We start from the raw sequence: 14,381 nt of genomic DNA, 5'->3' as shown, positions 1-14,381 counted from the left end.
TTACTGGTCGAGGCATAGACTTGGATTACTGTGATACTTAATGGTTTGCCTTGAAAACGAACAGAGATAATTCTGTCATTTTTGAGATTGCATCCAAGTACTGCATTTCAGACTCTTTTGTTGACTATGATGGCTAGTCCATTTCTTCTAAGGGATTCTTGCCCACAGTAGTAGATATAATGGTCATCTGAGTTAAATTCACCCATTCCAGTCCATTTTAGTTTGCTGATTCCTAAAATGTCGATGTTGCCATCTCCTGTTTGACCACTTCCAATTTGCCTTGAATCATGGACCTAACATTCCAGGTTCCTATGCAATATTGCTCTTTACAGCATCAGACTTTATTTCCATCACCAGTCACATCCACAGCTGGGTACTGTTTTTGCTTTGGCTCCATTTCTTCATTCTTTCTGGAGTTGTTTCTCCACTGATCTCCAGTAGCATATTGGGCACCTACTGACCTGAGAGTTCATCTTTCAGTGTCCTATCTTTTGCCTTTTCATACTGTTCATGGGGTTCTCAAGGCAAGAATACTGAAGTGGTTTGCCATTCCCTTCTCCAGTGGACCACGTTTTGTCAAAACTCACCTCCTTGACCCGTCTGTCTTGGGTGGCTATGGCATGGCTCATAGTTTCACTGAGTTAGACAAGGCTGAGGTCCTTGTGACCAGATTGGTTAGTTTTCTGTGATTGTGCTTTTCATTCTGCCTGCCCTCTGATGGATAAGGATAAGCTTATGTGGAAGCTTCCTGATGGGAGAGACTGACTGAGGGGGAAGCTGGGTCTTGTTCTGATGGGTGGGACCAGGCTCACTAAAGCTTTAATCCAACTTTCTGTTGACGGGCAGGGCTGTGTTCCCTCCCTGTTGTTTGGCCTGAGGCCAAACCATGGTGGAGGTAATGAAGATAATGGTGACCTCCTTCAGAAGGTCCCATGCACACACTGCTGCACTCGGTGCCCCTGACCCTGCCGCAGGCCACCACCGACCCACGCCTCCGCTGGAGACTTGTGGTCACTCATAGGCAAGTCTGGGTCAGTCTCTAGTGGGATCACTGCTCCTTTCTCCTGGGTCCTGGTGCACACAAGGTTTTGTTTGTGCCCTCTAAGAGTATGTTTCCCAGTCCAGTGTGAGTTCTGGCGGCTCTGTGGTGGGGTTAATGACGACCTCCTCCGAGAGGGCTTATGCCATACCCAGGTCTGCTGCACCCAGAGCCCCTGCCCCTGTGGCAGGCCACTGCTGACCCGTACCTCTGCAGGAGACACTCAAACACAGTTCTGGCTCAGTCTCTGTGGGGTCTCTGGGTCCTGGTATGCACAAAGTTTGTTTGAGCCCTCCGAGTGTCTCTGGCGGATATGGGGTTTGGTTCTAAGTGTGATTTTGCCCCTCCTACCGTCTTGCTGGGGCTTCTCCTTTGCTGTTGCATGTGGGGTGTCTTTTTTTTGGTGGGATCCAACATTCTCCTGTCGATGGTTGTTCAGCAGCGACTTGTAATTTTGGAATTCTCACAGGAAGATGAGCACGTGTCCTTCTACTCCACCATCTTGGCGAGGTTCATGTGAAACAGTGGTTTTCAAGGTTTATTGTACATCCAAGTTACTTGGAGGACTTCTTAAAGCACGGAAGGCTCCCCTCTACCCCCAGGGTTTCTGATTCAGTGTTAGTTGCTCAGTCGTGTCCCACTCTTTGCAACTCCCATGGACTATAGCTTGCCAGGCTTCTCTGTCCATGGGATTCTCTAGGCAAGAATCCTGGAGTGGGTTGCCATTCCCTTCTCCAGGGGACCTTCGCAACCCAGGGTTGGAACCTGGGTCTCCTGCATGGCAGGCAGAGTCTTTACCATCTGAGCCACTAGGGAAGCCCAGCACATCTGGGCTGTTAGAAATGTTGGCATTTTTAACAGAGATGCTGTCAAAGCTGATGCTGATGCTGCTGGTTCCGGGGACGCTTGAAGAACCAACTAAGCCTGTACCACAACTAAAGAATTCTTGCACTGCAACAAAAGATCCGCAAAAACTAAGCTAGAGAAAGAATGTTCCAGGAAGAGGAAACAGTGAAGGCAAAGGTCCTGAGGCATAATGTGTTTTATCATGTTTGAGGAATAGCAAGGAAGTTGGTGTGGCTGAAAAGAGGAGTAAAGGAAGGGGAGAGGGTCCAAAGAGGTCAGAAGAGATACCAGAAGCTTGAGCACATAGGACTTTTGTAGCTGCTGAAAGCTTTGTGGTTGTGCTTTGAGTAAGACGGGGCGGGGGGTGGGGAGAGGAGTTCTATGATCCAGCACAGATTTTTAAAAGATGATTTGTTGGCTGAAACTAAGGTATAGGGGTTAAAGGTGAAAGTAGGGGGATCGGTGAGGAGACACCTATAATTGGGACAGGAGGTAATGGTGATTTGGATTCTGGATGTATGTTGAATGCAGACCAACAGGGTTTGTGAGAGATTGGATGAGGGGAGTGAGAGAGAGAGAAGACAAGGATGAGGCTGAAGTTTTTGACCTGAGCAAGTGGATGGATGGAACTGCTATTGCTGAGCTGGGAAATGCTCCAGGAAGAGCAAATTTGCAGCACAAAATTAAGAGTTCCTTATTGGACATTTTTAGATTGAGATGTCTACTAGAAATCCAAGTGGAGTTGTCAAGGGGACAGTTAGATCTCTAAGTCAGGAGGTCAAAAGCAAAATGAGGGCTAGCATTACCACTTTGGAAGTCATCTGCAAAGTGAGAATTTAAAGCTTGAGGCTGGGTGAAATCAACAAAGGAGTGAGTTTTGGTATGGAAGAGTTAGACTAGATAATCTCCTAATGTTGGGGGTCCCAGATCCCTTATGTAGGCTGGCAGAACCTGACCAGTGGACAGCAAGGGAATTTCACGGGGTTCCCATGCCCAGTTCAACCCCACCTACTTATTAATGCCAACTATGTGTAAGACAAAATCCTTGGCACTACTGAAGATACAGAAATGAGAAGTTCAATCCAGCACACATCTATTACCCACTACTTTATTCTGGGCACTGCTGGGGATGTAAAGATAAGTAATTGAGTTAAATCCACAAATGTTTATTAGTACCCATTATATACAAGGCCTTCAGTGTACTTGGGTCTGTAGGGGTTGCAAAGATGAGTCACCCAACTAAGCAAACATTTATTAGTACTTACTTTATATATATATGTGTGTGTGTGTATATATATATATATATATATATCCCGAATGGGATAGAAAAATAAGCAGTTGCTTTAATTCAGTAAATACATAATAGTTCCTACTATGTATGTGGTCCTTCACTAGGTATGTGAGGATGCAAAGATAAGCAAGATACTGCCATTCAAAGTGTTAGCAGATCAGTTTCATCTCTGGTGCCAACTCTGATCAACTGGTCGTAGGGCTATGTTGAGAAGGTGTCTGAGGTCTCATTCAGGCTTAGCAGAAAAGAATGCCACAATCGATTAGTGATGTCTGCTGGGAGCAAAGGAAGGTGACTATGGAGGCACATATGCCATAGGATTGGCATTGCTGGACCATGAGATTGGGGCTCAACAGACTGTGGAAGCGGATAGGGGCCCTGCCACAGCCGCTTTCCCTTGTATTGCAATCCCTCTGTGAGCAGCATCTTTAATAGATGGAAAAAGACTCTTTTGTAGTAGAGTCTGCACTTCTCGGGACATCCACTAAATAACAGCTATCAGCCAACACTGTTTTCACAAAGCTATTTCCCTTTATTCTCACAGTCCTGGGGAATAAGCAGGGCAGGTATTACTGTCCTCATTTTACCAATGAGGAGATGAATGCGGAGAGAGATAAAGTAACTTACCTGAGGTTCCATAGTAAGAGCTGGAGCCAGAACCGGATCCAAATCCTGGATCCAGAACCTAAGCTACTTGTCTCAGTAGGCATGAGAAACAGTCACAGCCATCTCTTTAGTGTGCACAGGACTTTAGAGCTTACAAAGCACTTTCATACCCCTAATCTCATTTCATCCTCCCAGGAACTCTCTTGGGTTAAGTGTAGATACCCTCATTTTACAGCTGAGGAAACTGAGGCCTCAGAGGGGAGGGAGAAATAAAATCGGGAGAACATACTATATCTGATTGCCAGGGCCCGTGCTTGAGAGGACGGTGGCAGAGAAGAGAGGAGGAAGGCAGGGGACAGTGTGCTCCCCAGTGGTCCTGTTTGGGGAGGGCAGGGCAGGCTGGGACCCTCTGACTGTCCCACCTGCTGCTGAAGAGAGTGTGGCTCAACAGCCCTCAGGCCCAAGCCAGGAATCAATTGCTGGCCTCTGCAGAGACACATTCTAAAGATGTTTTTAATTAAAGTCCAGGAAGATCTATATGTGCAATATCTCCTTGCCTAGCAACGGCACTGGCTCTCACCACCCAGGATGGGGAGAAAAGGGACAGGAGGTTTCTGGTGGAGAGAGGTGGCAGAGAGGAGCACAGGCCCTGGCTTCACTTCGTTCTCTGTCTTTTCCATCAACAAACCCCTCAGCAAACACAAGCAGCCCCTCTCTGCCAGGCCCAGTGCCCACGCGTCAGTGAGCACAAAGGTGGCAAATGTGGCACCCTACCCTCAAGGGCCTAGCACATAGTAGGTGCTCTGAATATCTTGGGCAACTGAATAGAACTGAATACGCCAAAAATGTTTGCTTTCTGCAACTGGCCGAGGGATGCTACAGCAGAAACTTAGAATGTTGCTGCCCTGAATAAACGAGGTGACCAGACTACTCCACGAAGGGACCCATTTAAATGGGGAGAGGATGGAAGAGTCAATGGGACTCAATTTGGAACAAAAGAAGAATCCCCTTTCTCAGGGGTATAGGTGAGATACACACACACACACACACACACACACACACAAGTGTTGCCTGCCTGGGTGAGTCCATGGCAACCTCTTTCTGTCCCCGTCTCTGTCTCTCTCTCTTGATATATATATATGTATATGTATATGTATATATATGTATATGTATATATATGTATATCTGCCTCTTTGACTGTCATCTCTCTTTCTCTATTCTAATTTCTCCCTATGTATCTGGGTACCTCTGTTTTTGTCACTTTCTCTCTGTCCATCTGTCTGCATCTCTGTCTCTTGTTTCTCGGCCTCTGACCCACTTTCTTACCCCATCTCTGTATGCCGCCTTCTCTGTCCCTTGTCTCTTGACCTGCTTCTTCCCCCCCCTTTCTTCTGACCCCCCCTTTCCATGCAGCCACTTTCCTACATCTCCTGTGTATCATTCATCTATATTAGGCTGCCTTGATTGGGCAGCCAGAAGTGGAGTTGAGGCCAGTGCAGTGAGCCGGCATTGTAAGTGATGAGCAAAGAGGGAGTTGATAGGGGCGGGGGGCAGTGGTAAGAGGGGGAGTGTGAGAAGGGACTTGTTTCCTGTGTAATCTGAATGTTCCCAGGGACTCGACAAGTGGTTTTTAATTTTTAATAGAAAGCATTCCATGCAGTTCTAGCAGCAGCAGGGGGTGGGACTCATTTTTCATAAATGTTTGAGAAGCTAAATATGAGCCAAGGGTTTCCCCGGGCCCAGCAGGGCAGCAGAGGGAGGTAGGGAAGAAACAGGATGATAATAATTACAAATATCTTCATAATAATGGCACTTGGTCACCTCAGTTGAGGACTCTGTTCTTTTCCAAAGCGTTTCATCTCTTTCATCTCATCAAGGGGTCTCCCTCACCCAGGATACAGGAAGCATAAAGTGTTATCTCCATTTTACAGAAGGGGAACTCAGGCCCAGTCAGGTTGGGTAGTTGTCCCATAGCCACACAGAGAGCCAAGGACAGGGCTGGAATGAGAACTTGTCTTCAACCCCTGACCTCCACTCCACATGGCACCACTTTTTCCCTGAGCAGCTTGGGGTTCTGGGGCCCATGTTTGGGCCTCAGTTGGATTTCATAAACAGCAATGGTTAAAGGGAGAAGAGAAAGTGTTCTGACTTGGGAGCCAGAGCATAGATTCTAGTTCTGGACCCATGATAAACCATGTCAGAGCCACCCAGATAAACTAGAAATGAAGAGTGTGCAAGCCCCTTCCCTCCTGATACTGGTGCCCAGGAGTCTCCCACTCAGGGGCAAAGACACAGCCCCAGAGATCTTCTGACCATGTAGAGAGAAGAGAAAGGAATAAACTCTTATTGAGCACTTACTAAATGCTTGGCTTTACCAGCCTCTTAAATCCATCATCTCTAATCCCCATAACATCTCTGAGAGGCAGAGTGTGACCCTCTAACTTATCAGTGAGGAAAAAGGTCAAGCAAGGGAAAGACGTGATTGAGGGCACAGAGTGAGGAAGTGGTGGGATTTGAACCCAGGACTTTCTGATGCCAAAGTTCCATGTCTCCATGAAGCTGCGAGGGGCATCTCTTTGTAGGAGTGTCCAACTTCTCATGCTGATTTGGTGGCTGGTGTCATACTTGCTGCTTCCTTTTGCGTGTCAGTCTCAGTGCAGGCACAGCGAGTTCAGGAGGGTGACATGCTGGCTACGGAGATGTGGCTTGGAATCCTTTCCTACCACTTACTAGTGACTTCACCTGGGGAAACACACTGAGTCTCTCTGTGACTCTGTTTCCCCATCAGTTCAATCTGGGGTTGCATGTAGGGCATCAGTTCTCAGTCTGGAATGCACTTTAGAATCACTGTTGGAGCTTTTAAAATACCCTTGCCTGTGCTCCACCCCCAAGGGAGTGCTATTAAATTAATCTAGGTTGGGGCTCAACATCAGTTTTATTTTAAAACTCCTAAGAGATTCTAATGTACAGCCAGGTTGAGAACCATGGGTTTCTGTGCCCCCCAAGGAGCAGCCTTTCCATATCCAACATTCTACACAGAGCCCTGGAGTTCTGAGATCCTGTTTACGCAGGAATCCTTTGGGCAATCCTTCCTACAGTTCAGTTCAGTTCAGTCGCTCAGTCGTGTCTGACTCTTTGCGACCCCATGAATCACAGCACGCCAGGCCTCCCTGTCCATCACCATCTCCCGGAGTTCACTCGGACTCACGTCCATCGAGTCCATGATGCCATCCAGTCATCTCGTCCTCTGTCGTCCCCTTCTCCTCCTGCCCCCAATCCCTCCCAGCATCAGAGTCTTTTCCAATGAGTCAACTCTTCACATGAGGTGGCCAAAATACTGGAGCTTCAGCTTTAGCATCATTCCTTCCAAAGAAATCCCAGGGTTGATCTCCTTCAGAATGGACTGGTTGGATCTCCCTGCAGTCCAAGGGACTCTCAAGAGTCTTCTCCAACACCACAGTTCAAAAGCATCAATTCTTTGGCCCTCAGCCTTCTTCACAGTCCAACTCTCACATCCATACATGACCACTGGAAAACCATAGCCTTGACTAGACGGACCTTAGTTGGCAAAGTAATGTCTCTGCTTTTGAATATACTATCTAGGTTGGTCATAACTTTTCTTCCAAGGAGTAAGCATCTTTTAATTTCATGGCTGCAGTCACCATCTGCAGTGATTTTTGAGCCCCCCAAAATGAAGTCTGACACTGTTTCCACTGTTTCCCCATCTATTTCCCATGAAGTGATGGGACTGGATGCCATGATCTTCGTTTTCTGAATGTTGAGCTTTAAGCCAACTTTTTCGCTCTCCTCTTTCACTTTCATCAAGAGGCTTTTTAGCTCCTCTTCACTTTCTGCCATAAGGGTGGTGTCATCTGCATATCTGAGGTTATTGATATTTCTCCCGGCAATCCTGATTCCAGCTTGTGTTTCTTCCAGTCCAGCATTTCTCATGATGTACTGTGCATAGAAGTTAAATAAGCAGGGTGACAATATACAGCCTTGACATACTCCTTTTCCTATTTGGAACCAGTCTGTTGTTCCATGTCCAGTTCTAACTGTTGCTTCCTGACCTGCATATAGGTTTCTCAGGAGGCAGATTAGGTGGTCTGGTATTCCCATCTCTTTCAGAATTTTCCACAGTTTCTTGTGATCCACACAGTCAAAGGCTTTGGCATAGTCAATAAAGCAGAAATAGACGTTTTTCTGGAACTCTCTTGCTTTTCCATGATCCAGCGGATGTTGGCAATTGGATCTCTGGTTCCTCTGCCTTTTCTAAAACCAGCTTGAACATCAGGGAGTTCACGGTTCACATATTGCTGAAGCCTGGCTTGGAGAATTTTGAGCATTACTTTACTAGCATGTGAGATGAGTGCAATTGTGCGGTAGTTTGAGCATTCTTTTGCATTGCCTTTCTTTGGAATTGGAATGAAGACTAACCTCTTCCAGTCCTGTGGCCACTGCTGAGTTTTCCAAATTTGCTGGCATATTGAGTGTAGCACTTTCACAACATCATCTTTCAGGATTTGAAACAGCTCAACTGGAATTCCGTCACCTCCACTAGCTTTGTTCATAGTGATGCTTTCTAAGGCCCACTTGACCTCACATTCCAAGATGTCTGGCTCTAGATTAGTGATCACATCATCATGATTATCTGGGTCATGAAGATCTTTTTGTACAGTTCTTCCATGTATTCTTGCCACCTCTTCTTAATATCTTCTGCTTCTGTTAGGTCCCTACCATTTCTGTCCTTTATCGAGCCCATCCCTTGGTATCTCTAATTTTCTTAAAGAGATCTCTGGTCTTTCCCATTCTGTTCTTTTCCTCTATTTCTTTGCATTGATCGCTGAAGAAGGCTTTCTTATCTCTTCCTGCTATTCTTTGGAACTCTGCATTCAGATGCTTACGTCAGTCTGGAATTAGGCCCTTAACCTCATTTCGCAGAAGGGCTAGGGGCAGTACCACGGACAGCGAATGGCTCAATCTAGCCAATCCCAGCCCTGCTTCTGAAAGCCTGGGCTTGAACTAAATGCCAGGGAGGGAGAATCCTGAATCCAGTTCCTTGCTCTCCTCCTGCTCTTTCTTTCTCGCCTTTCTTTGACTCTTGTCTCACTTGCCTATCTACTTCTACTCCTATTGATCCCCACCCTACTACCTTATAAGGCAAGATACATGTGTGTTTTGACATCAGATTGACCTGGGTTTGAAACTTGCCTCTCCTATTTCCCTGCCAGATGAATTTAGCCAGGCACTGTCTCAGCTGTTGAACAAGGAAATCTATTTGAGTTCTCACAATGGTCCTGAGTACCCCCATTTCACAGATGATGAAGTTGAGACAAAAGGGGTTCTTTGTTAAACTGCACTCAGCCTCCATTTCCTTACCTGCAAAGTAGAAATCTTAATAGAGCTTACTTCAAGACTCTATTATGTGAATTTCATGAGAGACTATGCATAAAGGGCTTATTATAACATGTAGTACAAGGTAGTTATTTAATAAACCTAATCTATCATTATCATTGAAGACATTTATGTAATAATGGGTTTCATTATTATTCATTATTAATTTACATTGTCACCCTTCGCTGTGCATAACAGTTTCCTCATCTGTAAAATGGAAATGGTGCAGGAGTATACTGAAGTTGGCTGGTATCAGCTCATGAAAGCCAAATATTGATTTTCAGGAGTTTCATAAGCCACTTGATATCACATTGGTAGTTTGAAATTGGCCATGGTGAGAGTATTTACACCATAGAAATCAGCAAACATTACAAAACAGGGCATTTATGCCCACCCCTCTGCTCCCCAGAGCCAATGGTTAAACATTTGCCAGCATGTCACTGCATCTACCTCATCAAGTTGACATGGGGACTGCAGGAGAGAAGAGCCGTGACGGCGTGCTGTAAAATGCAATCTGCTAAACTTAGGGGGATGGCACAAAGTTGTCCTACAGCATCCACAAGTCTGGCACCCATTTGTCTGCTGACTCTGGGGAGCTGCTGACTTGTGAAGGAGGTGGGAGGGAGTGTGGGGCCTGGGGAACGAGGGGTGAATCACTGACCCTTCACCATCCCCATGCATCCGCATTAACTGTAATGGCTGCAGTAAAGAACCCCAGATTGGGGAAATGATTCCATTATCCCTGCGGGAGTCCCTGGGATACAGCCAGGGAGAGAGAGAGAGAGCTCAGCCATGTCCCTCGGGAGTCACTCAACCCAGCATTGTGTCTTGCCCGGGGGGTGGGGGCAACATGCAGAGGAGAGTGACAGGGAGATCCTCTCTCATAACAGTTACAGCAGCCACTATTTATTGAGCACCCACCATGAGCCTGACGCTGTATGTATCGTCTCTCATTTCAGCATGTCTGTGAGGGAGGCTTGATTGTGCCATTGTATACAAGCATGCAGTGCCTCCTGAGAAGACAGCAACAACCTGCGTTTATTGAGTTCTTAGTGTGGGGGTAGGCGCTGTCCTTGCTGCTGAATACGGAAATCTATTTGAATTCTGAAATCGATCCCAGGAGTCTGGTGGTACTCTTACCCTCATTTCACAAAGGAGGAAATTTAGGCAAAAATGGGATTCATGACAGTCCCAAGGTCAAACTGCTAAGAAGTGGCAGAGCCACTGACTGTGATTCAGTACACCAGGCCACCATCCAGAGTCACCGTGTGTGTCTGTGCTGACTCTGGCTTCCAGAGGACTTTGACCTTAGAGAGTCCTGGGTTCAAGTCCCACCACTTCGTCACTCTGTGTCCCCATTCAGGTCTTTTCCCCTGTTTGACCTCTTTCCCCACCTGTAATTTAGAGAGGTCCACTCTGCCTTTCAGAGATGCTATGAGAATTAGAGATAATGGATTTAAGTGGCTGGTGAAGCTAGGCATGCCGTGAGTGCTCAATAGCATCTATTACTCTCTCTTCTCTCTGTTTAAGAGGAGGGGCCTGGGATCATGCCCTGGCCCTGAATAGAAGACCCTTGGTTACCTAGCATCAAGAGGGAGGGGGCTTGCCCAAACCTCTTCCTCGCAGCTTCTCCAAGCAACTCTGACATGGTTGATGCGGAGCTGGAGCCGCCAAAAGAGAGAGGCGCATTGCAGGGCCAGTTTAGGAAGCTGGGAGGGGGGGACACGGAGAGGGAAATGAGAAATGCAAAAGAGTGAAAAATAAATACATGTGTCTGTCTGGAATGATCGAGGGCCCCAGGCTGGAGGCGGGAGAGGCGGGCGGCAGTCTGGGCTCAGCAGAATTGCTGCAGTAGCACTTCCAGAGCCTCACTCATTAGCCAGGCAGTGAACTGGCCGCATCCCCCAGCATGCCACCCCACTGGCCCAGAGAACCCAGCCCACCAGGAGGGCTCTACCTGGAACCTTAGCAGGGCACCCAGAAGGGGGCATCTCGAAGTGATGAGTCTCATCCCCCTTGGGTCCCATCCCAAGCCTTCATGACTCCCTTTTGGGTCTTATCCCTGCCTCTCTGGGAAGGTTCTGATGGACCACTCAGCTTAGCCCGTCCCTCCATTCAACCCCTCCCCCACCCCTTCCATCATCCTCACCCTGTCCAGCCTCACGTCCCAAGCTCTGCTTTCGTCAAATTGAACATGATGTCAAATTAGAGCCATCTCTGGGACAGGCCGAGAGAAGCTCCCAGTTTAATGAGGCAGCGTCGAAAATCAATAACTTAATTGCCGCTGTTTGATGGACTTTTATCCAATTTATACTCTCCCCAGCAGCCTACGTGCAGAGCATGAGAAAAAGTGTGTGTATTGGGACTGGGGACTGTCTGGACACTGGCGGGGAGGAGCGAGGAGGGCACCAAGGACCACAGCCAACTACTTCCCAAAGCAAGAGCTGGGTGCTACTGTTCTTTTACCTGGGGGCCAAGAGACACTGGCCGCTGAGTCTCAGTAAACTCGGCTGTCCTTCTGCATTGATCTCCGTACATGCCCCCTCCATGGTGGGGATGGGAGTATAGAGGGTGGGAGGAAGAAGGCAGAATTTCCTTGAGAAATCAGGACGGGCTGGGATGGGTACAAAGACCCCTGCTTTGGGAGTAAAATGCATCGTTTCCAGTCTCAGCTCTAACTCTGACTGTGATGACCTTAACTGGTGAAATTAACCATCTCCACCACCACTGAGAGAAGGCTCTGAGCCTGTTCATTGTGCACTGGGAGTTTAAAATGCGTTCCATCATGAACAAGAACCAGGATTGTCCCCATTTTACTGGTGAGGAAACTGAGATTCCGAGAGGCTCTCTTCTCTCGCCAGAGTCCTGCGGCTGGGAAAGGAGATTTGAATCCAGATCCGGCTCCATGGCCCTGCTCGTGCTACTGGGAAGGCCCCCAGATCTGGAAGCGTGTTGGGGCTTAATGTGGACAAGGGGACTGTGAAGGGATTGGCTTCAGTGACCTCCAGCCTCAGTCTCCTTTCCCAGCTTCTCGTGGGTGGGGAGAAGTGGAGAGAACGAGCACAGCGGCGCCAGCTGACCTCCGTCTCGCTTGTTCCCCCGGGCCCAGGCACATCGGTGATGCAGGTGATGGCCTCGGATGCGGATGACCCCACGTATGGCAGCAGCGCTCGACTGGTGTACAGCGTGCTGGATGGCGAGCATCACTTCACCGTGGACCCCAAGACCGGTGAGGGGCGGGGCCAGTCCAAGGGGCGGGGCCATAGTCGGGGCAGGGGCGGGGTGGGGCATAAGGGTGGGCGGGGCCAGATAGGAGGACGGCCTTCTGCTCTCAGCCTTCCAACCAACAGTGCTGAGGTTAGGACAGGATACCGAAGCATCTCGCTGGATCCAGGAGACCCCAGGGTAGCGGAGAGGGAGGGCAGCCAGGCAAGAAGAGAGGACAGAGCAGTAGAGGGATAAATGGAGTGGGGGCACTTACGAGCCTGGCACAGAAACCAAAAGGCGGGAGGCAACCATGATGGGGCTCCTGAAAAGACGACAGAGATCTGAACTCAGTGGCCCCCCACTTTGGCCTAGGAACTAAACTGGGCAGACGCGTCCGCAGTCCATACGAGTCAGCCATAGTCATAAGTGTAGCTGGGGGCCGACAGGTAGCGGGGGACGGCAGTGGGCCTGTGCAAGGCACATTTTTGGCAGTTGTGAAACCTCCGTTCAAGTGACAGTTGTTAAGGATCTGATGGGAAGACAGAAGCCAAGACCTCTAGGGAAGGTCTTGGCTTACTGCTTTCCCCACCACCAGCAAGCAGTGCTGCAGTACCCCTCCCCGCTGTCCACTCCTTCACTCACTCTGAGGCTAGAACCTGAGTACATCCCCGGGTTAGGGAGCGGCTTGCCGGAGTGGCACAGACGACAGAAGGAGGAGGCTCAGAGAGGTGAACTGGTTCACTTGAGGTACAACAGCTGGCTGTGGCTGCCGATGCCAATAGCAGTGCCCTCAGTGTCCCTGGGACTAGAGAAGGCAGGGGTTGAGACATCAGACACCGCCGAATGCTTATCGAAAGTCACCATGGGGCTCCTAGTCCAGTGGGGGCAGGGGGACAGGCGTCTGCTTGGGCAATTAGGATGCCAGTTTCTTGGAGGCAATGGTAGCAATCTCCAAAGGATAAAGTGCTGGCCAGACCAAGATGCAGAGAAGGGCATTCCAGGCAGAGGGCATGAGGCAGGCAAAACTGGGAGGAAGAGAACAGCCTGAGGCGTACGGGGAATTGTAAACAACTCAGGCCTGGGGAAGAGGCTTGTTGAGAGTTGACATGGAGAGGCTGGCTGGGGCCTGGCTGCGTCGCGTGCAAGGCAAGCAAAGCACTTGGATTTTATTCTAAGGGCAGTGAGGCGGGAGGGTGTTTGATAGATTTGAGATTGGGATATTGTGTGTATGTGAGTTCGTTTTGTTTAGGGGGAGGGTTCCAGTCTATAATCACATGCTCTTACACATAATATCTGCATTACTTTTTTTCTTTGCAAAACTAATACATTTTAGAAAACATTCAAACGTGAAAGGAATGTTTTTAAAAAGAGAGGAAGGAAGAGCTCTCTCACCCTCAGAAGTTGCAACCCCAAAGGGAGCCACATGGTGTATATATCCTATGAGACCTTGAACTCATTCACTTGAAAAATATATATTTTTTAAACAGATAATACATTTCAAGATTCAAAAAGTCCAAATTTGGGAGCTTCCCTGGTGGCTCAGAGGTAAAGAATCTGCCTGCCAGTTTAGGAGACACAGGTTTGATCCCTGGTCTGGGAAGATCCCGCATGACACGGAGCGACTAAGCCCATGTACCACAACTCACAGCTGCTGAGCCCGTGCGCCTAGAGCCCGAGCTCAAAAACAAGAGAAGCCACAGCAGTGAGAAGCCCACATCCCGCTAGAGAGTAGCCCCCACTTACCGCAACTAGAGAAAGCCCACACACAGCAACGAAGACCCAGCGCAGCCCCCCAAATGTCCAAATTTGTATTTAATGGAAATTTTTCACCCCTTCTAGTCCCCCAGATACCTGGTCTGTATCCCCAAAGCAACCAATGTAATTTTCTTGTGTATCTTTCCAGCTATTCTATGCATGTACAAGAAAGTAGGTACATGTATTTGTTTGTTTTTTCACACAAATGGTAGCTATCAACACACACTATACACACTGCTTGCC

General features: G+C 48.3%; 1 protein-coding gene across 1 annotated transcript in view; it reads left to right on the top strand.

The window, feature by feature from the left end:
• Positions 1-14,381, top strand: part of CDH22 (cadherin 22) — an 83,831-nt gene that overhangs the window by 17,379 nt on the left and 52,071 nt on the right. Inside the window, exon 3 of the mRNA XM_027977267.3 lies at positions 12,286-12,405. Within this exon, the coding sequence (XP_027833068.1) occupies positions 12,286-12,405 (120 nt within the window). The remainder of the gene's footprint in view (positions 1-12,285; positions 12,406-14,381) is intronic.

Source organism: Ovis aries, chromosome 13 (genome assembly GCF_016772045.2).
Source record: "Ovis aries strain OAR_USU_Benz2616 breed Rambouillet chromosome 13, ARS-UI_Ramb_v3.0, whole genome shotgun sequence".
Lineage (NCBI taxonomy): Eukaryota > Metazoa > Chordata > Mammalia > Artiodactyla > Bovidae > Ovis > Ovis aries.
The sequence above is the reverse complement of the archived record's forward strand: the minus strand, read 5'-3'. Positions and strand labels throughout refer to the sequence as shown.